The 26,998-nt window shown below is 35.0% G+C and overlaps 1 protein-coding gene across 4 annotated transcripts in view; it reads right to left on the minus strand.

Moving 5' to 3' along the window:
- The window catches only part of Cdh8 (cadherin 8), a 352,592-nt gene that overhangs the window by 95,433 nt on the left and 230,161 nt on the right, over positions 1-26,998 (minus strand). For all 4 annotated transcript variants that reach the window (XM_035442610.1, XM_035442608.1, XM_035442609.1 and 1 more), the window contains exon 7: positions 20,848-20,984. In XM_035442610.1, the coding sequence (XP_035298501.1) occupies positions 20,848-20,984 (137 nt within the window). The remainder of the gene's footprint in view (positions 1-20,847; positions 20,985-26,998) is intronic.

Genomic DNA, 26,998 nt, shown 5'->3' on the forward strand with positions numbered 1-26,998 from the left:
AGATTTCTATGCTCTCTTCATCGTGGCTAGAGATCCCATTCCAGTCTCAAATACTTCATATGAATGCTGGGATTAAAGGTATTTAATCCCAAATTCTGAGATCATCTTTATGTGAGCTGTTTCTCTTTAGGACTGGATATATTTTGTGTAGGCCAGTGTAGCCTTGAACTAACAGAGATTCATTTACCTCTATCTTGCAAGTGGTGAGATTAAAGGTGTGTACCACCAGCAGGTGCTAGTGGCGCATGCCTTTAATCTCAATATTAAGGAGGCAGAGACAGGCAGGTCTCTGTGAGCTACACAGAGAAATCCTGTCTGAACAAACAAAACAAAAAAAAAAAAAAAGAAAATAAAAGGTGCGTACCACCACCGTCTGGCTTCTGTACCTTGTGGTTGATTTTGCTATCTGATTCCTCAGGCAAGATTTAATAAACCATAAATAATGTATCACCACATCTGGACCTCTGTTTTGTTCATAAAAACTAGTTGATAAATGTTTAAGAAATCTGTAAGTGAATGAAAATGTAATCAATTGATGGGTGAACATAGGATGAATAGACAAATGATCAGCTTATTTAAAGTCTCATAAAGAATATTACTTGCAGCAGTGTATTTACTTTATGGACAATTTTCTAATTAAAAACCTTAAGTAATAATGATAATATATACAACATAAAACCACTGTCATTGAAAGAAAATTTGTGAAAGCTAGTATGCCTATTCAAGATAAATTCAGGCTTGTAAACATTAAAAAATATTGATCTAATTGTCAATTCTTGATTTGCCAGTGGGTGAGCAATAATTGTAAGATACTCATTGTATCATTAAGAGCTTAAATTTACATATTTCAACTACTCAGAAGACAAAAAATTACCTGTGTGACTTACTAAGTCAATACATAGTCATTTGCATATTACATGTGCTGATCATCTTATATCTATAAACATTACTGCATAAATACCAACATATATTTTCATATGCATGTACACATGTGTGTATATATAAATTTAGGACACATGTTAAATTGTTAAAGTGTTAGAAAAACCACTGTGAAGAAATACATTTATTGGTCGCTAAAATCAGTTATTTCCAAGATGTGAGTTTTAGAACAGTTTTTTCTCTAATTATTTAATCTATTTTTATAATGTCTATGTTATCCATGTATCACAATTTGTCACGAACAAATGATAGATTTTTGTCTTAATGAAAAGAAATAATATCAACATTTTATTGCTGAAGTTTTTTTTCTCTTTTTTTATTAATTCAAGTTAGGGGACAAGATTGTTTCACATGTAAGTCTCTTCTCCCTCTCCCTCTCCCTCTCCCTCTCCCTCCTCTCACCCCCTCCCTCCTTACCCCTAACCTACCCCCCACCCCATCCACCCACCACTCCCCAGGCAGGGTAGGGCCCTCAACGGGGGCCATGCAAAGTCCACCAAATATTCCTGTGCTGGGCCTGGGCCCTTCCCCATGTGTCCAGGGCCAGAGTGTATGCCTTCAAGTGGAACAGGCTGAAGTTTTTTAAATTGTAGCCCCTAACATTTGAGATGCAAGTAATATTTACTGATGTATTTTTCTGCCAAGGTTGCCTCTTCAGTGTTTATCAAAATCTGAAATTTTTTTATATTGCCAAATATTTAAGGTAAATTTGAATTAATGTGCCATCTTCTGTCTTTGCAAGTTTACTTTCAAAACCCTTGAAAATACTTAAAAGGAATTCCTCAGAGAAAAATATAATATAGAAAAACTTTAGAAAGATAAAAGAAATCCCAAACTACTCTGGGTGGGATTCTTTCCATTTAGATTTTAGGAGCCTAAACACACACACACACACACACACACACACACACACACACACACACACACACACACACACACACACTGGAGAAGGAGGAGGAGGCTTGCCCTTGAGAGATCTGTGAATGTGACTTATGTTTAATTAAGTGAATTATAAATGGGTGTGTAAAATGGTTAAAGAGTCTTTAAAGGGAACACAGTTTGAATGATTAAAGAAACTGACATGGGAAAACATTGGACACCTCCCTGCTACAAAGAAAATTCATAAAAGAATAACAGCAATGATCAAAAACGGAAAACACAGATTAATTAATGAATACCCAACCTCGAGTCAGAGAGAATAAATAAGCTGGAACATGTTAATCAAAGAATGTGAAACATGCAGTAATGTGAATTCAAGTATTGTCCTTTACCAATTAGCATGTAACTTCCTGATCCTTTTTATTATTGAGTAATGGTTTCCCTACAATTATCCCTTCCAATGACTCCCATGGACTCTGTGCATGTAATATGCAGGAAACATCTATTTAGCTCAAAGATCTTTAGTTGAGAAGAACCATGCTCCAGGTAGTTGCTTTCCTCAACCCCTCTAATAACACAGATATAATTGATTTGTATGACAAAGCCCTAGACATCAAGCCTGCCATTGAGGCTGCAGTGAATTAAACTATCCGGATGTTCTTAGTAGGAATACAAATAACTGTAGCCACATATGGGTTCGATTTATCTGAAAATGTTGCCTAAACTTCTTTAACAGTGATCCCATTGAGTTGTTTCCCTTGAACCTGGTGTCTGCTACTGCTTTTGAAATCAAAGATGGCAGAAAGCATGCAGTGTCAGCTTCCAGCCGACTAGCCACAAGAAATGACAGGGTTAGTCTTCGTCTATAGAGAATTTTTACTTTTGGAAATCAGACAGCATGGATCACAGGGATCATGACACATTTCTGAGATGAATAAATACAAGCATTAATCTATCTTAATTGAATGAGTCATAGGAATCACTTGCCCCTTTTATCATATCCTGTTAGTGGACACTGAGTGACTAAGAAATGAGATAATCTTGTTGATAGGCTCAGATTATAGAGTTTAAACAAATCAATTGATCCAGTTGTTTTGAGACTAATGTTTAGCCTGGAGTTCTTTTTTATTCAACATCAGACATTTGTAAAGTAATTTTAATAGCATAACTTATGAAAGTGATTTTTCTAAATATTTAAGTATTATAGTTTCATAGGAAGTCTTGACCACTTGCCTTATTATTAATAGTGTCACCATAGTTTCAAATATAATAAAGAATAAGAAATATCTAGTGAACCACCTGAAATTTTAACATTAAATCAATAAAATAATTAAAAAATGTGTATTGGTAATAACTTTTAAAATGAAAAGTTATTAAAATTAATTTATTCACATGATTGGTTTTTGGGAAGGTGAAAAAGGAATACACAAAATGAATTTTTTATTGTGCTATGTGTTTCAAGAAAAGAGATAATTTTAAAATACATAATTTAAAAAAGCTGTCTTTGAGGTATGTAACAAAAACTCAGACACCTTACCACAATATTTATTTTTATATGTTGTTTCTTAAAACACACATCAGATACCCATGAGGTATATGTTAGTTTGAGATTTCTAGTTAAATTCATTCTTTTTTATTTGAATTAGTAACAAGATTGTTTTACATAACAATTACAGTTCCCTCTCCCCCCCTCCCCTACCACCCCCCTACCTATCTGCCTACATATCCTTTCTGCCTCTCCTGGATGGTGTCGCCTTGCATAGGGTGTCATCAGAGTCTATCATATCCTTTGGGATAGGCCCACTCCCATGTGTCTTTGCTCAGGGAGTAAGTAAGTAGTTCAGTACTTATCCTTAGCATAGGTGTAGACTCGGGGAGCCCATTACACATAGAGGAATACTCCCTGAGCCAAATTCATTCTTTTAAGATAAAGAAAAGTATCCCTCTGTTCTAATTCAGATAATCTCTGATCAGAAAAAAAAAACAAACACAAAAAGAATTGCCTGATCTGTTTTCCAAATGCTAACATTTTATAAATATTTTAAAATAACTTCTTCCCTCAAAGTTGACACAGGTTCTATCCTTACAGTATGAATAAGTAACTTTTTGACTCAGGATCAACTTAAGATTTAAGAGATACATACAAAATTTACTTCTAAAACTTACTGTTTTTAAAGTCTTTCATGTTAAGACATAATTTCCATACATATACTTTCAATTTTGGAACCCTGGAAATAAAGATTCACACATATGATAACCTTAGCTACAAATATTCTCTGAACCTAGAGGCTTTGGAAATCATTCAAAGAAATCTTTGGATCATACAGTGGGCTTCTAAAAACATAAATGTTGCTAGGAGGTGGTGGCATATGCCTTCAGTCCCAGCACTTGGGAGGCAGAGGCGCCTGGATCTCTGTGAGTTCAAGGACAGACTGATCTACAATTCTATACACAGAAACCCTGTCTCAAAAAAATAAAATAAATTAATGAACAACAACACAAAAACCAAACAAAAATCTATAAATGTATTATATCCTATTTTAATGTATATCAGTACACAGCTCTAATCCAGGAAATAGCAAGTCTTAACATTTTTCACGTGAATGCTGCATTCTTCCACTATGTAATACTCTCAAAATGATAGCACTGTAAAGATTAAGAACAGATTAGTGGTTCTAAATATTATGAAAAATGTGGCTTGGGGAGAAGGAAGTTTGTGGGGATATCTTGGTGATAGCACTGTATTTTACTAATGGTGATTTTTGCAATGGTTTAGACATATGATAAAACTGAATAGAACTAACCATAAACATGAACACACATGCCATATAAAGTAAAAAGGGGAATAACTGAATGAAACCAGTTCCATGAATCATATGAATACCCTGATTATTATAATATCTTATAAAATTCAAGGTATAAGAACTGGAACAATCTACCTGAAAAGCCCTGAGAAATTTTTAAAAACTTTTTTTCCCAACTAAAAACAAATACACAATTATCTACATAGAGCACCTCATTAAAACATGTCCTTATTATCATATTCCTTTTAATCTTTGAAAATTATGCTTTCCAAAATTCTGTACAGAAGTTTCTGAGAAAGGAAGAAAAGGATCAGGTCAGCATTTGCAATGAATGGTTCAACTGCAGAATGAACAGCTCTTCAAAACATCTTAATATGAAAATTCCTAGTATTCGATGTAGATGCAATGATTCAATGAATACAGAAACTCAGAAGGAGGGGACAAATAATCTGTAATTTACTAATCTCACAGTTAACTGAAACCTGCTGAGGAATACTAATCTCAAGGGTTTTTAAAATAACTATTAAATGTGTATATAGTATCAAATATGTTTTAAAGATGCATAGAACTTGGATTCTATAGTTAGCTGATTGGCAGCACTAGCATCAGTAGAAGCTGATCAGATAGGCAGAATCTGCACCCAAGTCTTAGGGGATAAAAATCTGTGTTTCAACAGAGTCCCCAGATAATACTTGGGTACATGAAGCTTGAGAAACAGTATCTTCAGGTATTTGCCTATCAAATATGCTATGAATCCCATCATGATGCAGCTGTGCTTCCAGTAAGAATGAGGTTGTTTTGGTAACCACTTCTTATAGAAGCAGTGGTATTAAGTGGGGGGTATTATTACATGGCACTGTTCCAATGTGAGCTTGAACAGGGTATAAAAACACAAGATCTTGTTTCCTGGATCCATCCTGTGTCTATGGTCATAAGCACTGTGCAAAACTGCCCATTCTTTCTTCATCTGTTGGGCCAGCTCCTACGAACTAACACTGGTTTCCAGGCATTTCCAGCAGGGAATGCCATGAACTGTGGACACTCTTGCCAGGGTCAGAGCAGATAACATTATTCACTCAGACAGCTCTGACGGCATCCCTGTCCAAGCAATAACCTCAAAGCAGGAGCTTCATATCTACCACCTCAGGGGTTTTTGGCTGTAGAATGGCTGAGTATTTGCATGTTCTTCTCTGCAAGACAGCCCATCGATCTTTCCATGTGAATCATGAAACACAGACTCCAAGTCTACAGAGTACACATTAGCTGTAAGACAATACTGTGGTGATCTAGAGTTCAAGAGAAAGTCTCTGTCTCTGGCTCGGTTTTGTGTATATTTTTTACACATTTCCATTCTTGGCAAGTGTGCAGACAGAAGCAACTGCTGTGCAAATGCACAAATCACAGCTTGAAAAAAAATTTACCATCTTAGGTTCAGGATTTAACTTAAGGAAAATAGAAAAACTCAGAAGGAGTAGATGGTTTGTAGGTTCCTTGGGAACAGATGTGTTTCTTTAAACTGTTTTGTGGAATGATTAAGGAGGCATGCTTAGAACATGTTAAGACATGAACCTACATTTGGTAGGTTTCACAGTTCTTCATGTGTGAAATAGTAAATGAACCAATGTACATGATGCAACAGTAAAACCTATGACAAACAGATTCTACCATATATGTTAATGATATCAATGTGACAGGTGTGAGGATCAGTTGCTTTAACGTGGCCTTTCCTCTTTGTGTCACAGTAAACTTCTACAATATTGACCTTATTACATACTTTTCCCAGAGAAGGGAACTGAAACTCAGGATATCAAATGAACTTCCCAAAGCTACACAGCAAGTAGGTGGCCTAGACAAAGCCCCAGGAAAGAGCTCTGTGCCCCCACCTCCATTTCGTAGTGAAATAAGTGAAGAGAGTCTCTCCAAGAAGTGAATACATTTTAGCATCAGACTAAAGACTGCTTCTCATCAAGTTTCCAACCTCTTTCTTCCATGGAAGCCTTCCAAATGTGCCCAGTTCATCTTTGGGAAATAAAAGCTAATTATAAACATCATTTTGACCTTCTAACCATTCAGACCATGTGATGAAGAGCATAAGTAGTGTTCGTGTCTGCAGATGTGTCAGATCAATGAAACATATTCCATTTAGTCTCAGTGCTACAGTGTTCCTAAACTTCTTTTCCCCTACTCTGTTATATTAAGTTCCTAAGGAGAAGTGTCGAGAATATAGACACATTTAGGGTGCATCTAAAGGCAAGAAGCATTTTACAGCCAAAGAAATAAATTAAGTATTCAGTTCTCTAACATTTATATTAATGTGCACAAACAATGTCTTACTTCTGGTGATATAAATATAGCATTCATGTATTGATGTATGATCATAAAAATATTCCATCACAGTAATGACTTCAATCATAATGACCAAAAGATGTTGAGAATTAATGTTCTAATATTTCAAAAGCAATATTCTAATCTCAGACATAGAAAGGCTTGACCAAACATCTCATTACTTTCTAAGTGAAATGATTTTCTTTATCTTTTTATCTTATTTTCCTGCACTTGAAAAATTGGTTTAATAATACCTACCCTTTACATATGTGAGAGATGCTTCAAGAATTAATGAAATATTTGTAAAGAGTAATACATCGGATAAATTAAGATACCATCACCACTAATCTACTGAATTTTTCTAATAAAATTTCGTGCAGAAACTTTCTAACCTTTATGAATTAAATAGCCATGAGGATACAATAGCAATGCATGCTAAAAGACTCTTTGTTACTTCAACCATGTACTCAAATCAAATCCCTAACTAGAAAATAGATTTTAGGAATTAACTTTTTGGAAGAAGAATGAATGTGAAGAGGACTGAGATTTTAGTCTACTCCTTATTTTTAGCTTGTATACTATATTTCCATATTTATCGTGAGATGGATCTAATGGTGGTCATTCATATAAAATAACTTGGGAAAAGATTTGAATAACCAGAGTCCTTTATCCTCTGCAGAAGTGATGCAATAGAATCTAGGGGACCTTATAGTCTATTCACTATCTCCAAACTTCTTGTCCCTAAGCTTGTGCTCTGTATTGTCATGCAAGGCTACAGCCACAGGTGTGTCATCAAATAGCCACAAAGCAATCTTAGTAATTCTCAATCCAACAAGATAATGAAGAAAACCTTGGGTAGAAGTATAATAGGCTCAGGAATGAAGCCTACTTTTCCAATGTGATTTATAACCCCTGAAACCTTTTAAATTTGAATGTCCTTATTGAAGATGGCATGATTATAGGATATTTACCTTTAAAAAGTCCCCAAAGTTTCTGTATGACAATGATAGAAAGCCAAGTCAGTAGGCAAAACTACGGTGTATTTAAAATAAGGAATTTTGTATGTTCTCTGACACGTTTTATGATCTTTCCAAATAATCTGCAAGCATTGTGATTCCCCTACTTTCCCCACATACATGGAATATCAAACAAGTCCTTAAAGTAGGGATGATTACTGAAAAGAAGAAGTGTTTACATTCTAACTTTTAGCATCTCATATGATTATTTTCTGTCCTTTATTGTTACACCCAGATCGTATACAATTGCATACATATAATAAACAAAACACACAAATAAATGAAATAAAATAAAACCAGAATGTCTTCTTGGAAATAACTGTGCATGCATTTAAACCTGCCATATATACAAAAAAAGAAATCTGATCAAGATGAACATGTCTCTCACTTTCATGACAATGTTAGGGGGAAATTCTGGATTCCCTTCCATTGTCCAGTGGTTTATGACCATCTTGTCTTACTATGTATGATGCTGTACCTTCCATCTTGACAATAAAGAGCCCCGGAGAATTAAATACTAGGTGGAATTTCTCACTTCCTTATTTATGCGGTGCACATGATTCATGTTTCCAGTAGGACAAAATTAGTATAGCCCAAAGTTACTTCTTTCACTACAGAAGCTTCATATAGACAAGAATTTGGCTTTAGACAAGAATTAGGCTTTCAACAACCTTTGTCCCTGGCTGCAATCACTGATAATTTAAGCACACATTCTATATTTATTCGGTACACTTAGAAATGGCCTACTAGATCTTTCAGTTCTTTATGACAGATGCCATTGCAAACAAAAGTACTCATCCAAAGGACAGAGTTCACAAGAAGATAATGAAATCAAAACTTCTTATTTTATCTAAGGTCTCATGTTCAGAAGCAAGGGGTCATTTATAGAATATGAAACTGCTTTTTAAGATCCACGTCTAACCATTCACTTCTAGTAGACATCTATGCATTTTCAAGTTCATTTGAGGTATCAGTTACCCTGAGAAATCACTCAACATCATTTTCTGTCTCAGATGTTTTTATGTCTTTAAAAAAATAAACAAATATAGGTTTCTATGGTATTCAGCAGAGTTTATCTTTGTATCTTTGTAACTACCTCATAATTATATTGGGAATGTGAAAAACAGTTCATCAGGAAGTCAAGTGCTATTTCAGTGTGGGTATTTTATAACCTAACATATTGAAATATAAACAGGCAAGGAGAGTTAGACACTACGTCTAATGCACAATCTAATAACAAAGCATATTTAAACACCATCATTTAAATAAATTTTTCCAATTACACATTCTCTTCATAGTGCATTAGTTGTTTATTTGTTTGCTAAACAAAGCAGTTAAATAGAGCCAAGAAAGCAATTTCTTTTAAAAATCAATATTTGTACCTTGAACATGGTGTGCACAGCATTCACATGAAAAGCACACTCACAGAGGATGTATTATTTTATTGTTTTAAAAATAGTTTATATGTTATCTGACATGAAAATATACATATATTCATGCACAGTATAACATACTATAGATTTTTTACATCTATCAAGTGAGTTTTGACCTATTAAATATCCAATTTTATTTTTGCTGATTATAAAATGAGGCAGGTCAAGAAAATCGCTTATATGCAGCTAATAAATTGCTAGTACAATCTCAATTGGGATTCATATTTTTTGATTATAGTGTCCCAGCTTTACTCTTCCACACCTTCTATCCAGTTTTATATTCTGTCTCTACCTCTTCTAGCCCATTATTATGCATTCATACTTAAAGTATTACAGCTTGCATGCTGTGCCAACTGTAACATTATTCCTGGCTTATCTTAGTGAGTAACAAAAACATCTACAATATTAGCCCTCCATTCAGAGTTAAATCATTTGAGAATTAAGGAACTGGTGTCCTAAAAGTGAAAATTCTTATGTAGGATATTTCACAGGTGTAAATGTTAAATTTCTCTGCTCATCTGGATCACCTCCACTTCATCCAAAACCATTCAGTTCCTTCAGTAGGAAGGGAACCCCTAAGTAACCCACTGTGTTCCATAATCTCTCATGAAGAATTTCTTGATAAAGTTGTGCATCCTGAAATTTGGAAACAATAGGAGACCTTTTTCATAAACAAAATGGCTAACCTCACCTGGCTTTATGAAGATTTGGAGAAATAAGAAGGGTGTGAGCAGATGGAAATATGTTTTACAGACGCCCTCTCTGAGTTTTATCTGTGTCAACTATGATGTATGCTTTATTAATATCAATGAGCAGGTATATAATACAATTCACAAATTGGGATTGAGACTAAGATAGACTTGTGATCAAGTCTACACTCCTTGATCAATCTGGTAAGCTTATACAACATCTTTGCTTTATCGGGAGGAAGAATGAATGATGGTGACTCACAGCTGTGTGAGAGTTAATCACATCAGCAAGCATAGATAAAATTAGAGCACCATGCAGCTCAGAGCAAGCATGACACTACTTTTCTGTGTCCTAGTCAATAGGGCTTAAAGGCTCCAGAATACCCACTTCTTTTCAGTCATTACTCTTAAGCTGACGCAGATTTCTGTATATTCAAATTTCATCTCTAATCCAGCCTTGCTTTTATTTTGAATTAAGATTATTGGGACTGTATCGTCACTCCTCACACTGAGACCAGCAGCATTAACCCGAAGATGGATCTTATTTGAAATGAGATATTTTTTACTCCTGCAATCTGTTTTAACCAGCCTTGTTGAATGATTCTAAATGTTGGCTCCTAGACATAGTTGCCCATCTCCATTCTCTATCTTATGATCTGTCCATGACCTATCCTACTCTAGCATGTATGTTTAGATTGTGACCCTAGTCTCCTTTTTGTGAGTGCATTGGTGCTTCACAGTGACAAGTGTCCAGAATCTCCTTCAAATTTATTATTCAGATGTATCTATGCCCTTCTGATTTCTTCATCCTCACAAGACACTCTGGGCTTAGTCCTGCATTCTTACTTTGAAGTGTTTAACTTGAACACACAGTCAAGGCACATAGACTACTCTAAAGAGATGCAACCATTTTGCTCCAAGTATTTGTTTGTTTATGAACATTTAGAGAAATTTTTAGACATGTGTGGGAAGAACTGCTGGATTTTGGCTGTTTGGATTGGGAAGGGGATTAACACCTGAAAGTATAAAACATTAATCTGTTTACCAAAATTTTGATGCACCTTCTTTTACAAAATTGCTGCAACTCAAAGACAGTAGTAGCTGATGAGTGTTGCTGGGCTCATACAACCAGAAGTTATTAGCTGAGTTAGTGTAGCATTTTCTGTGACTAACAGAATAGTCTTTGAACTTTGGTTACATTTGAGGGTAGTCTTTGTCCTACAGAGATTTCTAGGTCCTTAATATAATCCATATGAATCTGGCTACAGATTACCTGACAAACACCACCTCAAACCATCATAATTTAAATGTCCAGCATCCTTCTAACTGGCTACTTGGTTTACTGCAAAATGCAGGTATCTGGGGACATTCAGAAGAAAGCAGAGATGGGGAGGGGGCTTAAAGCTTTGGATTAAGGATTCCTGTAATCAGAAAACATGCTGCACTTTCATACTTTCGGCTTTGCTGTTCTGAACCTGCTGCCACTTGTTCAATACAGATCAGATGAAATGATAAACAGACTTGTTGGGTAATGAATTATGGGATGCCTTTGTTCCAGGCTTGCCTCAAGGCTCTTGCAGGGAAGAAAAATAAACTTTACCAGACTGGAAGGCTTGGATCATTGGGGAAGGAGGCAGGAGACCCAGGGCTCCTCTTCATGTGTGTCATTCTTGTTGCCTCTGCCTCCCAAGATTAGTTGATATTGTATGAGAAACCATTGCATGCACAGTCAATACTCTACAATTTTCATACAATGGGTGCACACTCACACTTGACTTTCATAATGGGTTCAATCACTTAGGAAAAAATGACTTAAAAAACTAGATACCAATACAGGTGTCCTTTTCTGCCTGAGATTTGCAACTAATACCTAAGTGGTGTATAGTTAAGCAACTCTTTTCCATGAATCAATTAATACTGTCTGTCTAGAGTCAGAATCCATAAGAGTACCCCCAAGTGGTATTAATATCTTACTTACTTTATTGCCTTCTGTACATAGTTAATATTTTTAAAGCATTTTGTTGGGTGTCTAGGATAAAACACTGATTTAAAAAACAATAGTGTAAATTTCCATGAGAGTGGAGGATGTAACTATTTTTTTTTGTCTTAAAGATACACTTTAATAAAATCTCAAGATTGCAGGAGTACATATTTAGACTTAACAAGTTATTTGGATGAAAGGGACACTTATAGTTCACAGAAAATATACAGGTACCTGATCTATCAGTGAAGACTCTACAAGATTCTATAAGTAACTCTTCCAAAACAAAATACAAATAAATGAAAATTAATGACTACAAGCTAGCTAAATAATCTGCTCTCCTAACCCCTAAACATTTCCTTTGACTACTGAATTTGTAACTATACTTGCTCTCCTGTTCATATGACTTCTCCATCTTTACAGGAAAACCATTACCTGAGGGTAAATTGATCCAATATTGCTCTATGTTTGTAATTTGTTCAGATACATATGGTTATTCCTACATCCTAGGGTTTCATATTCCAATCTTAGGGACAGCTATATGCTATCGGTGGCCCACATTTCACTTTTAAATCTGACACACTTTCTACTTACCTACTTTCTATGAATTTATGATGTAAAATCCAGTAGATGCCAATAGTGGAGTGGTTTCTAAAATGACCAGAAAGCATAGGAGCCTTTTTTCTAGCCTCTTTTAGGTTATTACTGGGTTTCTATAAAGCATATTGACACACCAAATAGTACATGATTCAAATCTATAATATCATCGTCAATAAACTTGCTATTTTGGAATAAACAATGGACAAGACAGGGAAGGAATATAAAGAGATGAAGAAGACGTGAGAATAAAATGTTGGAAGGGTTACAGGATGGTAAGTTAATCAAAGAGAAATTGCCAGGTCAATATGAAAAAAATGAAGTGGGCACCATGAAAAGTGGCAGGAGAATCAACAAGATTAAAATAAAACTGCTAGGGTCTATGTAGAATGTTGCATTCATCCTGAGCCTTCATCAGTCTTTCCCTTTGCCTTACAATGACATTGGCTGCAATTATTCACCATGGGGAAATATTTTGGATGCTACTTTTATTCTCCCAAATTATTACTACCCTTTCATGTTTCCTGTTTTAATTTTTTACTTTCTTTCTGTTTTAATCAGTCCAATTGCTGTAAAAAGAAACTATGGCCAAGTCAATCTTATTACAGAAAGAATTTAATTAGGAGCTATCTTACAGTTTCAGAGGGTTAGTCCATTAGTCCCATGATAGGGCACATAGTGACACAGGCAGGCATGGTGCTAGATAAGTAGCTAAGAGCTACATCCTGATCCTCAGGCAGAAGGCATAGGTAGACCCTAAGCTTGGTATAGGCTTTTGAAAGCTCAAAACAAATCTCCAGCAATACTCATCCCCCAAGAAGGACACACCTCCTAATCCTTCCCGGCAGTATGCCAATTGAGAAGTAAGCATTCATATATATGAGCCTATTGGGCCCACTTGTTTTCTGACCACAACACTTTTATTCTACCCTCTGATGAGAATGTTGATTCTATTATATAATACTTGTATGCCTCTCTGGGTTTTAGATGTCAAAAAGCATTTGGCATGCAACTATAGTCCCAAATCATCATATTTGGAATATACATACAATTCCTTTGAGGCTGTGAGGCAATTGTACCTCTTTTACACTGCCTGAATTCAAATATCCCTCTCTATTTTAGCTCTTACTGCCTCTACCTTTCTGTGAAAGTGGTACAGATGGGTGTGGACTATTTTCTTCTATACTAAACACAAAAATGACGCAGATCCTAGTGAGGTGCTAGTCCTTGTTCTGACAATTAAATGTACACACTGAAGCATAGTGAACATGTTCTTTCTGTTCAATCTGAAGACTTCATTTGGATCAGTCTGTGGTAGCATGGAACTACACAAGCAAGTGCCTGTTTCACTTTGAGAGCCACGCTTTAATAAGTGGTTAATCTACCTCACCTGAAGGAAGGAGGTGGATAAAGAAATGTACCACAAAGAAAGATCTGCACCTATCAATAACAAGCCGGCTATGATCAATAACCATGTTTCTGCTATTGTTTTCTTTTTCTTTTGTTGTAAAGAAGGAAACAAAATGGAGAACAGCTAACATAAATTAAATAAATAATCTTAAATCAGAAATTAATAAAACATTAAGAACAGGATTAACTATGGAAATATGGAGAATTTATAACTTTTCAAAGCGTATAGAACTCTTCTGCACTAACAGGCATAGTACATACGATCACTTAAAATTCAATTCTAACTACACTCTAAATTGAAAGAGTAATTGCTTCTTCCATTTCCCAGATGAGAAAACTGAGAGTAAAAGCAAAGAAATATTGTGTCTAGAGTTAGAAAGCCAAGTCATGGCCAATGCTTTAAGTCCACTCAACTCCAGAACCTCAGATTCTTTTCCATGAGTGGTCCAAAAACTAATACATACTATTTAGAAACTTACATTGGATGAAGCAATTATTCTAGCAACTGAACCTAAAGCTGAGAAGAAACTTTCCTTAAATGCTATCAAACTAGTGCTTTCCCTGTGAGATTCAGCCATCATTAGTGAAAAGCTTCATTTGCAATATTGTGTGTAGTTCACCATAGTGGGCCTAAGCAATGCATTATCGATAACTCAAAGAGATTAATCTAATAGGCAATTAAATGCTTCTTGTTTTGAATACTTGCATGCAGGTAACTTGCAGTAGTGAGTGTAAGGATTCTGGTGTTATGCTGGCCCGTCACTGTTACCTGGCAAAATGCACTCAGTCAGTACTCTGGTCAACCCAGGATTCCATTAGTACTAGTCTGCAAGCAGGTGCAAAGGACCCATTTAAAAGACAGACACCTGCCCCCTTATGCTCTCTTACTGTTCTTTCTGCTCTTACCCCCTTCCTCTTGCCCTCTCTCTCTCTCTCTTCTCTTTGCTCTCTCTTGCCCTCTCTCTCTTCTCTTACTCTCTTTACTTGCTCTAACACTCTCCCCCAGCCCTTTAATAAACTTCATGGTTAATGTATCTCTTGGCTTGTGTTGCATCTCCATCGCGCATTTGTAATTTAAACAAAAGAACAACAGTGTGCATGCTGTCTGTAAATAACAATTGCGAATACCCATGCACACAGTTCCAGAGTTTTGTCAATTTCAACCCCACACCATCGAGTTTTCTGCAGAGTGTAGTCTTTAAAATTGGAGTTCAGTGTCTCTGGAAGCTTCCTGCGCAAGCCATTCTAAGCAGTTCAGTTTTTACAAAGTCCTCAAGCATCCCGTATCTCTCCAACAGCACACATTCGTTATCTCTAAGCCTTGCTCAACTCTCAGCCTAGTACATAGCAAAATTCTGCACAATGGGCAAAGAAGAATCAAAAACGATTGAACATGAAATGCCTGCCTTTCTCTGCCTCAGTCTTCATTGCTCATGAGTTCAAATAGCCACCTGATTTTGGAGCTTAGGTGAAGAAGGCAACACTGAATATTGGGTGCAGGATTCTCTCCTCCTGGGAACTGATTTAGTAAATGTCAGTTCTGGGATGAAGCACTTTTTATTTTGTAAGCAATTACTTGGTTTTATTTTATGTATATGAATGCTTTTATTAGATTGTGAACTTTATTGAGATATTGATAAGTTTAAAATAGATATATATTTTTCTTTCAATTTACCACTTCTTTTTTATTTTATTATTTATTATTTATTCATTTATTTAGTTAGTTATTTGAGACTTGGTTTCACTGTGTAGCCTTGGCTGTCCTGGAACTCAATCTATAAACCAGCCTGGCTTTGAACTCAAAAAGAGTGCCTGCCTCTGCCCATGCCAACAGAGTACCACGACTTTTTTTTCCTTTTTTTTAATTTGAAAATAAGTTATTTTCTTGTAGTGTGTACCATGTGGGTTCCTGGTGCTGGGGAGATCAGGAGATGGCATTGGATTTCCTGGAACAAGAATTCTAGATGGCTGGTTGTTAGTTGCTACATGACTGATGGACAAGTTCCAGATCCTCTACAAGAGCAGCAAGTGCTCTTCACTCTGAGTTGCCAATCCAGGTCCCTATTCATTTGTTATATGCAACTATCTAAGGTAATAAGATTGATGATATTCATTGTAAACCCAGTCCCCTAAAAAGACACCATATTGTGTCCTCTAATCTCTTTTCCAATCTCTAATCTGGAGCTAGAATTCTAGTTTGAAAAGTCTCAAAGCTCAGACTTGACTTTTTTTATTTTTTCAATAAATATTAGGACAAGACATCCTGCTCTAACAATAAGCAATTTTTCTTTCTTTCAAAGTGTTAACTGTTGGGCAAGTCAGGCCTCTTTTTATGAAAACACTTGCTCTTTTGGAAGAGGGGATAGCTGTTTATGAAAAGCATTATTATTTTGAAATACAGCTGTAATTGAATACATAAAATGCTTTCAAATGTCCTTTCTTTTTTTCTTTCTCTAAACACATTTTGAAGGCAGTTGAGTATGTCCAGAGGCATTCCAGTCTGCTGACTTTAGGATGACATGATAGAATATCCCAACAGTCATTCTACCAGCCATCCATTTTAACCTTTTGAATATGTGTAATATTATCCTGATTTCAGCAGACCCTAAATGTGTCTACTGTCATCTCCTTGAATTGGTCTTAACTGAGTATGCTCAGGGATGTACTTGCCCTTAATGTTCTATTATATGAATATATGTATATATTACATATAGGTATAATATAATTATAATTGTGTTTGTGTGAGTATGTGTGTGTCCCAACTAATATCCTCCCACTTTCTTTACTCTGGAGACAAACTAATTCCTTAATTCACTTTAGGAAATAGGCATTAATGACAAGAATTAAATTGAGCAGTATATGAGGAAGAAAGTAGATCTAACTGAAGATTTTTCATTTTCTTTTATACCACAACTTTTGGTATATACAAAACACTTAACAAATCATTTAAGCTGTGTCTGAGTGACACTGTTTGGGAAATCCATATACCACTACCTACTTTCAAAGAGTGATTTAAGGATTAAACTCATTATAAGGCTTACATAATTCCATCCCATCATTAAATTTTTCAACATAATTTAACTCAAATGGTTACTTATTGTTCTAATAAACAACAGCCATGTGGTAGAGTTTCTGGAGATGGGCTGGTTGCTAGCAGATATCTAGTACTCCTGCCTAATCTCTTGCTAACACATGGGCATCTAACTGCAGCCACATGGGTCTCATGAGGATGTGCCAATTGATCAGGATGGCAGCCTCGATCTATAATCACAGAAATACTTTGGTAATGTACACAGAGAGCTATCTTGGTCACATTTAAGTTAACCTTAATCAAGAAGATAAAGGATGACATCTCCATTCACAAAATAGATAACAGATGGACTTCCCTAAAATCTACTTCTTAGATTAATTTTATTTGCTTAAATCTTTTGTCTGTTAAGATGGCATTCCCACAGGAATTTAAAATTGTTTTCCTGGAAATGAATATGTCCCTATCATTATTAGAATCTTCTCCTATGGGGTTCTGTTGTTGTGGATTGTGCATTCATGTTACACAAATACAATAAATACCTTTTAAATATTTTTCCTCAGAAAGGTCTATGGATTTCAAGATAAATATTGCATTAGACACTCTGTAAACAAACTGAGTCAAAACAACTCTTTAAAATATTTTCAGTGATTCCACCTTGTCTAAGTTCTGTTGATCTGCTATTTTTCATGCTTTTAAAAATGGAGAGCTTCATTTTACATATAGACTTTTGAGATTTATCCATACCTAGCATCTATTTTAAAAGAAAAATTTAAAAATAAATTTTATATTTTCATTCATGTTGGTATTAAGAACATGAGTGCAAAAAAATCAGATTGACAATAGTTTTATAGTTTAGTATTTAACAATTTTACCTAAATTATTTTACTTAGCTAAAATGAACCAATTAAATTTATTGAGGCTTTACTCATCAAGTTAAGTGAAATTAAATAAATGGTCTGGTGATACGAGTTAATGAGTAAAATGCTTGCTATATAATGGAGGAGACCTAAATTCAAAGTCCCTGAATCAAACTTCAGCACCAGGAGTCAGAGTAGAAGGGTCCTGGAATCTCATTGGCATTTGCCAGCCAATCTAGCCAAAATGGATATGCACACATGTATACATCATACACACACACACACACACACACACACACACACACACACACACACACAGAGGGGGGGTCTTATTTCAACTTCCGTCAGAGACAAATCTGAGTGTTTACTAAAATGATAATATGTTTAAAACACTTACTTTGTTAATATTCTTTTAAAGTTTGATTTTCCTCTATCTTATCTGTAATAATAATCATGATAATCTTAACCAGCTATGCCACTATTACAGGAAGGGCAATTTTTCATTTTTATTACAATCTTAAATTTATCAAGAAAATGTACATAATTGCATTATTTCCCTCCCTCAACAGATTGAGTTTCAGCCACTCATGGTTTCCCTTACCTCTGTATCTCTCTTTATAGATATATCAGCCCACCACAATACTCTCTTTCACAGGGAGGTGCTTCTAGGGCCAAGAAAGGGGAAACTCTAAGAAAAACAGGGCCTTGATCTATTTTACTCCATGCAGTATCCACACTGAATACATGGGTGGTAGGAAAGATTCAATGCTTACTGAAGTAAAAAGCCAATGTTCATCTTCCCTGACAGGGATTTGATACTCTTGTCTTTCTGAAGTTAATAGCTCCTTACCCCAGAACATCTGCTTTCTTTTGTCTGTCTCATTTTGAGATTCCTTGAAAATGAATCTTTTGTTTCTAGATTGCGCTGAAATGTTTCTTAAACACCTGTTTGGTGAATTCATTTACTTTTGTTCCTTAAAACGGAGTACATGATTGCTTATAATTGGGACAACCTTGATGAATATGAAAGCAGAGGCATCATTCTTATTAAAAATGGAGCAGAGGTTATGGTTAAGTTGAGTAGATTGTATGTATTCTATTCATGAAAAATTATTTTTAAAAGTAACTACTGCTTATATCCTTTATAAAAGACCTGTTTTTCTTTCAAGCTTTACATAGTCTTAAGTTAATGCAAATTTTCTTCTCTCTTAAAGGCTGAAGGTGATAATGGCACCTTCAGCACTATAAATTATAAGCATTTCATGTCTGTACATGTCTGAATGAGCTAAATACTTCTAATAAACCCAGACCAGAAAAAGATGTGCTTTGCTTTATTGTTTAATGTTACAGAAAAAAACAACAACAAACAAACAAAAAACCAACTATAGCTATACTAAGTCCTTGGTAGAAAGTAGTATATAAAACCAGTGAAGGCAGTTTCCAAGGCCTGTGTCCACCCAGACCCAGCCATTCTTTGTACTTAAGTATGCTTTCAATCCACACAGATGTTGTTCTCCTCTATTAAGATTCTCCCTTATATGTTTCCTACTCGGACAGGGCCTCATTATGTAGATCATGTTTAAGAAGAATGCAGATCTCCCTCTCTTCATTTCTTCAGTGCTAGGATAACAGGTATGCCCCACCACATCCAGTTTCAATTCCTTTTCAAAAGTCTCCAATCAGGATATCCTCTTCATAGCTGACAAATGCATTGTTATTTACACCTGGGTATCTATCTGTTCATCCCCATGTCTCAGAGATGCTTCCCTTGTTTTCACAGTTGCTCCCAAAGAACAAAGAGTGGGTTTTAGAATATATAGCTCTAAATTTCCTTCTCTACTCTCTCTGCGATACACACCAGTGTCCATGATGCTTATTAATGTTTCTCTCCTACCTTTTTTTTTGCCATGGATTAAAACCAAAGGTATTAAAATTATTCTCTTTACCACAGTATTTCTAGAATTCAGTATCATCTCATTTGAATTTGTGAAGTTTTGTAGTCTTTATGGTGTCTCTTACAGAAACATATTTAAATGCTATACAATATGTATTTTGATTGGAAATCAAGTGTAAAGACTTTTTTTTTTAAATATTGTGTGCCTACGCATGGGAGAGCGCGCGCATGTGTGTGTGTGTGTGTGTGTGTGTGTGTGTGTGTGTGCTTGTGTACTAATGAACATACTTGTGCACTTGACAATGTAGACACCTGTGAAGTGCAGAGCATGGCTTTGTGATGTATTTATCAGTCATTGCTGTATCTTATATTTTGAGGCCAGATCAGTTAGACCTACTGGCCAACACACTCTCATGATTTGTCTGTCTTTATTCACACCCCAAAGAACTGTGAAAAAGTTGCTGACATACACTGCCATATCTGGCTTTCTCTCTGGTTTCTGGGGACTTGAATCCTCCAATTCACATTTTTAAAGAAAGCAATAGTAAAATAAACAGAAAGATTGCAAATACTGTGTCATATGAATTTGCAGTATGTAGCTATTGTACTAGCTTCATTAAGTATAAAAAACTACATTATCAAAGACAGACAGAAGTGTTATTTTAATAACACCACAAACTGATTCCCTATAAAACATCAGATTTCACACATATCATTAAGAAAAAAAGTAATATTGAATTTTGATTAAAAATTTTAAATGGTTTTATAATAGGAAAGAATACAAAAATATCCAGATAGGAAAAAAGTTTCCTTCTTATGTACATTATTTACATTTTTTAATTAAGTAGAATATAAATGATTTTGTGTTGGGATGACACAATGAAATAAATCCCAATAACACAATGTCTGTACAGATCATAATATTTATCATGCGATCAATTGGTATCAGATAAATATATTCACAGAGAGAAGAAACAAACCCAGACACTTACTAATCTCAGTGGCAATGATGGTGATGTTGTGCCAGACACTTAATTCTCTGTCCAGTGGAGTTGCCAGTGTTATCTTCCCATCATCTGCATTGATGTTGAACTGTCTCTCCAAGTCAGTGTGACGGTCAATGGAAAACCTAGAGAACAGAGAGAAGTATAATCTCCTTGTAGATTTCTTTGATGTTTACCTTACACAATAGACCTTTAGTATTCCTGGGAGACTCATAGTTGTGAAGCCAAATGAATTGAAAAACTCTGTGGCATCATAATTTGTAAAAACAAAATGACTGAATGAGGCACAGGAAACCTAATAATTATTGTCCAAGGAGCAATTAGACACATATGCAACATGGAGGTCATAAACTACCATCATTTTCAATAGGCAGAATCTTCAAAAACTGATGCTGATGAAGTTAATTGGACAATCCATCACATTTATTAGACAACTTATGTTAATTAGTCATTGCCACATGATGCAGGATAAAACAACAAACTCAGGGCAATGCAAGGTGTGCTGACAGCATGTTATTCATTACTGTTTAGGAAATAGTGGGTTTTGATAAAATTGTGTCACACAATTTTCTGTTAAGTGGAGTTGCCAGCATTATCCTCTTACTATATTGACTAACTATATAGTGAATTAAACAGGTAGTAGACAAGTGTTATTAAGTAAATTGTCATTCTATGTCTTTTCATCTTTTTATTCATTAGAATTTTTATGCAGTTTTTCAGACTAGATTCAAAGACCTGAAAAAAGCTGGGTATCATTATCAAACCCCCTGCCAATTAACAATCACCATTAAGGATTTTGGAATACTACTAAAGGCTACTTAATATTATTGATATTTATTTATTGATAAATTCCTTAATAAAATGAAGCAATTAAAGCCATAACTTCTTATTTAGTCATGTGTCAGCTACAAGTAAAACTCAGTAACTACTAGCCATATAATATAGGAAAATATCCATCTCAATTAAATAGGATAATTGAAGAATTTACAAAGGATTCTCACTACACAACATATGTGTTAATAGTCTAAACAAAATATTGATCATGGGGAGGTATTTATTATAAAACCTTTGAACCCACAATTACTGGATTCAAACTGGAGATGGGACCAATGGCTCTTTTTCTGTAAAATCATGGATGAGTGAACCACTGAGTTTCCAAAGTTACCTGTAAAATATCTGGCAAGACATCTGGTTTGTTCCACATACAGTATATACTCAGACTCTTAAAAAGAGCTAAGAAATGCCTCCTGGATTAATTATCAATTTCTACACAATAATTTTCTTAAAAAAATTTCCAGGCATCCCTGGGTTCTAGCAATTTTAAATGTGTACTGGTGATATTACAAACATTGATGAAACAATTTTCTCAGAGGCCACAGTAAGTGACAATTAGTCCAATCACTGATGCCACATCAGCACCTTTTCCAATGCACACTCCATGGCTATTTGATGGGTTTGCTGTGAGTGACTAGAACCTCTAGCCTAAACTAGTTGGAACAGTGTAATGCATTTCAAAAAGCTTTCTGTTTATTCTCTTCTTCCAATTTGAGTGATGAACAAGGAATGTTACTTTGTGTTTGTGTATGTATGCAAGTGTATGCCTCATGTGTAGATACATTTGCATGTACATACAAGCAGATATGGAGGTTCAAGCCTGAGTTTGGGATCTTCATCCACACTTCCTCTACTTTATTCTTTGTGACAGGATCTCTCAAACATACCACATTTTGCTAATTCAGGCAGTCTCTCTAGTCATCTTACTCTGGGGAACCCTGGTTTTCATCTTTAGAGAATGAAATTATAGGTAGGGATTCAAGCTCTGATATTCTTTGTGGCAAAGCAAGCACTTTAACCACTGAGACATCTCCACAGACCATTGTATCTGTGGTTTGGCATGTATTTTTGTTTCTGAATTAATTTATAAATTCAGTTAAGCTTATTTCATTGTTGAAGTACCTATACATAAGAAATTGATTTGAAAACTGAGAATAAGTCATAAAGAAGTCTTTTGTTCTTTGTAGGTACTAAAGATAGGCCCACATAATGAAAATTGTTAAAGTTGTTCAAAAATGAAATCTTAATCTTGCTGAATGAAGGGTAGTGGAGAGTGACATATCTCTAAGTGTATAGAAAAGACATAAAACTATAAAATCTGTTGGTATTATTTAATATCCACAACTCTAATAGAGGTCTAAATATGTATCATAGCTTTTAAAGTTTCAGTTTATTACAGACATTAGGGTGTATGTTATAAGAATTTATTATATAAGCAACAAATGCAGCAATCTATTGATATCATGAGCAAAACATAATACCATTACATGATTTCACAATAGTGGGAACTCTAAAGGAAATGTGACTCAATTGAAGGTTCTTCTCTACCTGAACTGTGTCAAGAAAGACCTTGATGTTTTTAAAGAAATTTGCTTCACATATTTCACTTTCCAGCTTGAGTTCATGATAATTTTCTGAAAAATGGCTAACCTATGCGAAAATTTGGATGACACTCTGCTCAGGAAGACCATATCAACACTGGATATTTACCAGTACAGTACTAAACAGATTTTCTTTCTCTACTTTATTAGGTTCCAGGAACTCAATGTGCATGAGAATTGGAATGTTTGTCATCCTTTACATAAACTGGTATAGCATTTGTACATACAATTTGAAGTTTATTTACAACTCCTCAGGTACTTTAAATTATTTTTAGAATATAATATCTAATGCAGTATAAATTCAATGTAAATTGTAATTGTTTTTGAAATAAGAAAATAAAAATGTCTGCATGTGTTTAGTACAGACATAACCATCCTAGCTTTAATATCATGGTATATGGAGGAATCATGGAAATTATGGAGACAGACTGAGGATACATGAAATATTATAAAACTATTGTAGTATAGTCCTACATATTATTTTATTCATATGAATTCAGAACAGCATTCAGTGGATGTACTTTTATTTACTTAACTTTTCTGAAATAGTTAACGTTTTTTGGATTGAATCAAACTTGTTTTGAGTCTACAATGTAAGGCCTCCAGATAGGAAAAAGGATTTTACGATGAATAAAATAAAATTTCTTAAAATAATGAGATTTTTATATAACTTACCTAGAATGAATATGTCTGTGTGAATCCTTCTGAAATTCATTCATAAATCAAAGAAATGGTGTTCAGAATGGGATAGTAATAATATGTAATTATTAATATTACTGTGAGAATTAGATGAGATTATGCATAGGTAGCACTGTACTGACTAATATGAAGTAAGCATGGCCTCAAGAGCTCTCCTATCACTTGTAGGACAATGTCATCCTTGAATTCTGCATGTATACTTGATATTGGAAATATAAAGGGGTTACAGAGTGTTATGTTGGGATGTTTTGTGATCCCCTAATCTTGTATTTTCAATTTAAATCCTTAAAGGATTAGAGGGTGAATGAGGAGGGCCTTGCTCTGTTCTTGTAAATGTAATCCAAGGTGTCAGAAAGCCCTTTCTTACCACAAGTAAAGACACTGAGATACCAATCTATAGGCAAGCAAAGAGGGGCCTTATCAGAAACTGTTTTGCTGGCATTCTGGTCTCGGGATTCGAAACCTCTGGAAGTATGAAAAATAAATTATTTTTGACTTAAGCTGACCAGTCTATGGTACTTTGTTAAAGTCTCCGGAACAGACAAGACTCAGTCTGAGAGGTAATACCATTTCTCAATCTGGAATCCACCAATTTGAATATGTTTGTAATTCATAAGTATTAAAATGTGAGATCTAAGTAAAGATGATTTGCTAAATGAGATAATGATTCTGCCAAGAATGAAGTCTTATGTTTTTCATCATTTTTATATACCTCAGGATAAATTTTAATCCACCTCATTTTCTCCCTGATTCTGTTCTCATGTTTGAGATCATGGCTAGCTCGTTTGTGTATTTCTTCCTAGGCTATCAGGAAAGTCCCAGGGCACAGAACATCACATGGCCAAAACCCTTGGCATAATATATAAAGGTCATTGGCCTGAGTTCATAATTACCTATTAAGGATTCATCACTAGCAAATTATAGAAAAGAAAAAAAAAACACTCTCAAGGAAATATAAGTTGTCTTAAACATAATAAACCAGGAGTAATGACTTGAAGTTTAGAATATGATGTGACATATATATCATGAATAATGTGATCATTTCAGGCAAATGCCTGAGAAGCATGCCCTGGCCTCTAAGCCACTCTGAGATTTATCCCAAGCTTCACTGAATACCATTGCAGAAAGTAGAATACATGCTAGACTAAAGCCAGGGACTCTAGCTGTAACTCAATGGGGGTGGGTCTCATACCAAACTCTGTAGTCTTAGTTACCAGTCTATAAACTGTAAAATGTATGTGTTTTACAGTGTACTGCTTGGAAGTAAGTTGAAAATAACTGATAATTGGTATAAAAGTAAATATATAAATGATGAGACCTCTAAGGGACCAGACTACTTGTGGGGAAAAGAGTCCAGAAATAGAAAGTGGTGAGTAAAGATTCCAATTCAAATAATTTAATAGCTTTGAGAAGAGCAAACTGTCCTGACAGACTCAAACACAGACCCAAACTCTTTGTGGTAATTGTCTATATTGCTGTTCACCTCTGGTACTATAGGTATCACAACAGAACATAGACTCCAGTAGAAGAGAGGAGAAACTACACTGACTTTCTAGGTCATGATTCTTCCACAAGTCATCTTTACCATTTGGCCCCATTCTTTGTTGAGTTTTCTTTCTGAAGAATGTCTCTCCTATTATTCTTCAAACATTTACCTGACCTCTGCTCTTTACTTTCAAAAAATAGGTTTCATTCATCCACCTTAACATAAAAAGAGATTATTTTTTGCTTCTGTTATTTAATAATGCTATGTGGAGATAGTAATTTATTGAGTGAGGTTATTGATACAGGTGAATCATGTCATTAAAGAGATTGGAGAAAAGGGGAAAATGGGAAAGAAAAGAGAAAAACAAGTTTGTGTCCTAGTATTAATGTTCAAAAAGGAAACATATGCTAGCTAATACATTGATTTTATGTATATGATTAAAATATCCAGATTCATTGAGATTTTATGTGTTATATTTGTGCATCCTTCACACAATTGCTTATGATGTTTAACTGAAAGTTACAGCTTTGAGCAGAATAATATGCATAATGGACAATAAACTTCCTGCTACAATAAGAAAAAAATTGTTAATACAGTGGGAATTAGAATGTGAGAAAATGAGCTTCTTGGGTCATATATGAGTTTTCCTAATGAGAGTTTTGGCAATAGTTCCTTTCAAGTGTAAAAGATAGGTTTTAGAATCCATATCATCTGTGATAACCAGTATTCACAGAAATCCTATTAATACTTTCTTATTTGTAATCCAGAAAATAAATAGCTTGGCTTCATTGTGAATCTTCCTCTAACTACAGTTGTGCTTACAGGAAGTAAATGCTCAGGACTTCACCAACTTTCTTAATGGAACTAAGGCTACATATGCAAGAAACTGCCCAAATTAGTTGCTCAGCATATGGTTCAAAGTGGTGATTTAACACTAAACTCAGTGACTATACATGAACCCAGGCCATTGGTTCTATTCAATTCAAAGGAGCTTACAGATACTAGAAGATAGTTTGGGGAGGAGTGGAGGGAGTGGGAACTGGGATTGACATGTAAAACAATCTTGTTTCTAATCCAAATAAAAAAGGGAAAAAAAGAAAATAATGTTGCTGATACACCTCTTGCTTTTATGGAGATGTCCGTATTTACTCAAAGATCTTCCTTATGCCTTGGAGGTTGTGACACACACGAAGAAGCCAGAGGTCTCTTTATAAGACTACCACTCTTGAAACATCTGTCCCTGCCCCTACACAGGAACAAGGTATTCAAAACCAAATAAACTCTAAAAGGTCAACAAGATTCACTGGGCTAGAGGAGCTGGTCACAGTTCAGAATGCAAGCCTCTTCCCAATATACATTCAGGCAATCCTGTGGCATATACAGCAACAAAATTAGATTAGCCAAAGTTAACTCTGTCCTACACAGGGACTAAAACTGATTAGCAAAGCATGATGATGAAGGATGATAAAAGTATTCTATAAAGGTATAAAATATGAACATTGTACTATGTCAGAATTTG

Source organism: Cricetulus griseus, chromosome 3 (assembly GCF_003668045.3).
Source record: "Cricetulus griseus strain 17A/GY chromosome 3, alternate assembly CriGri-PICRH-1.0, whole genome shotgun sequence".
In the NCBI taxonomy this organism is placed as follows: domain Eukaryota; kingdom Metazoa; phylum Chordata; class Mammalia; order Rodentia; family Cricetidae; genus Cricetulus; species Cricetulus griseus.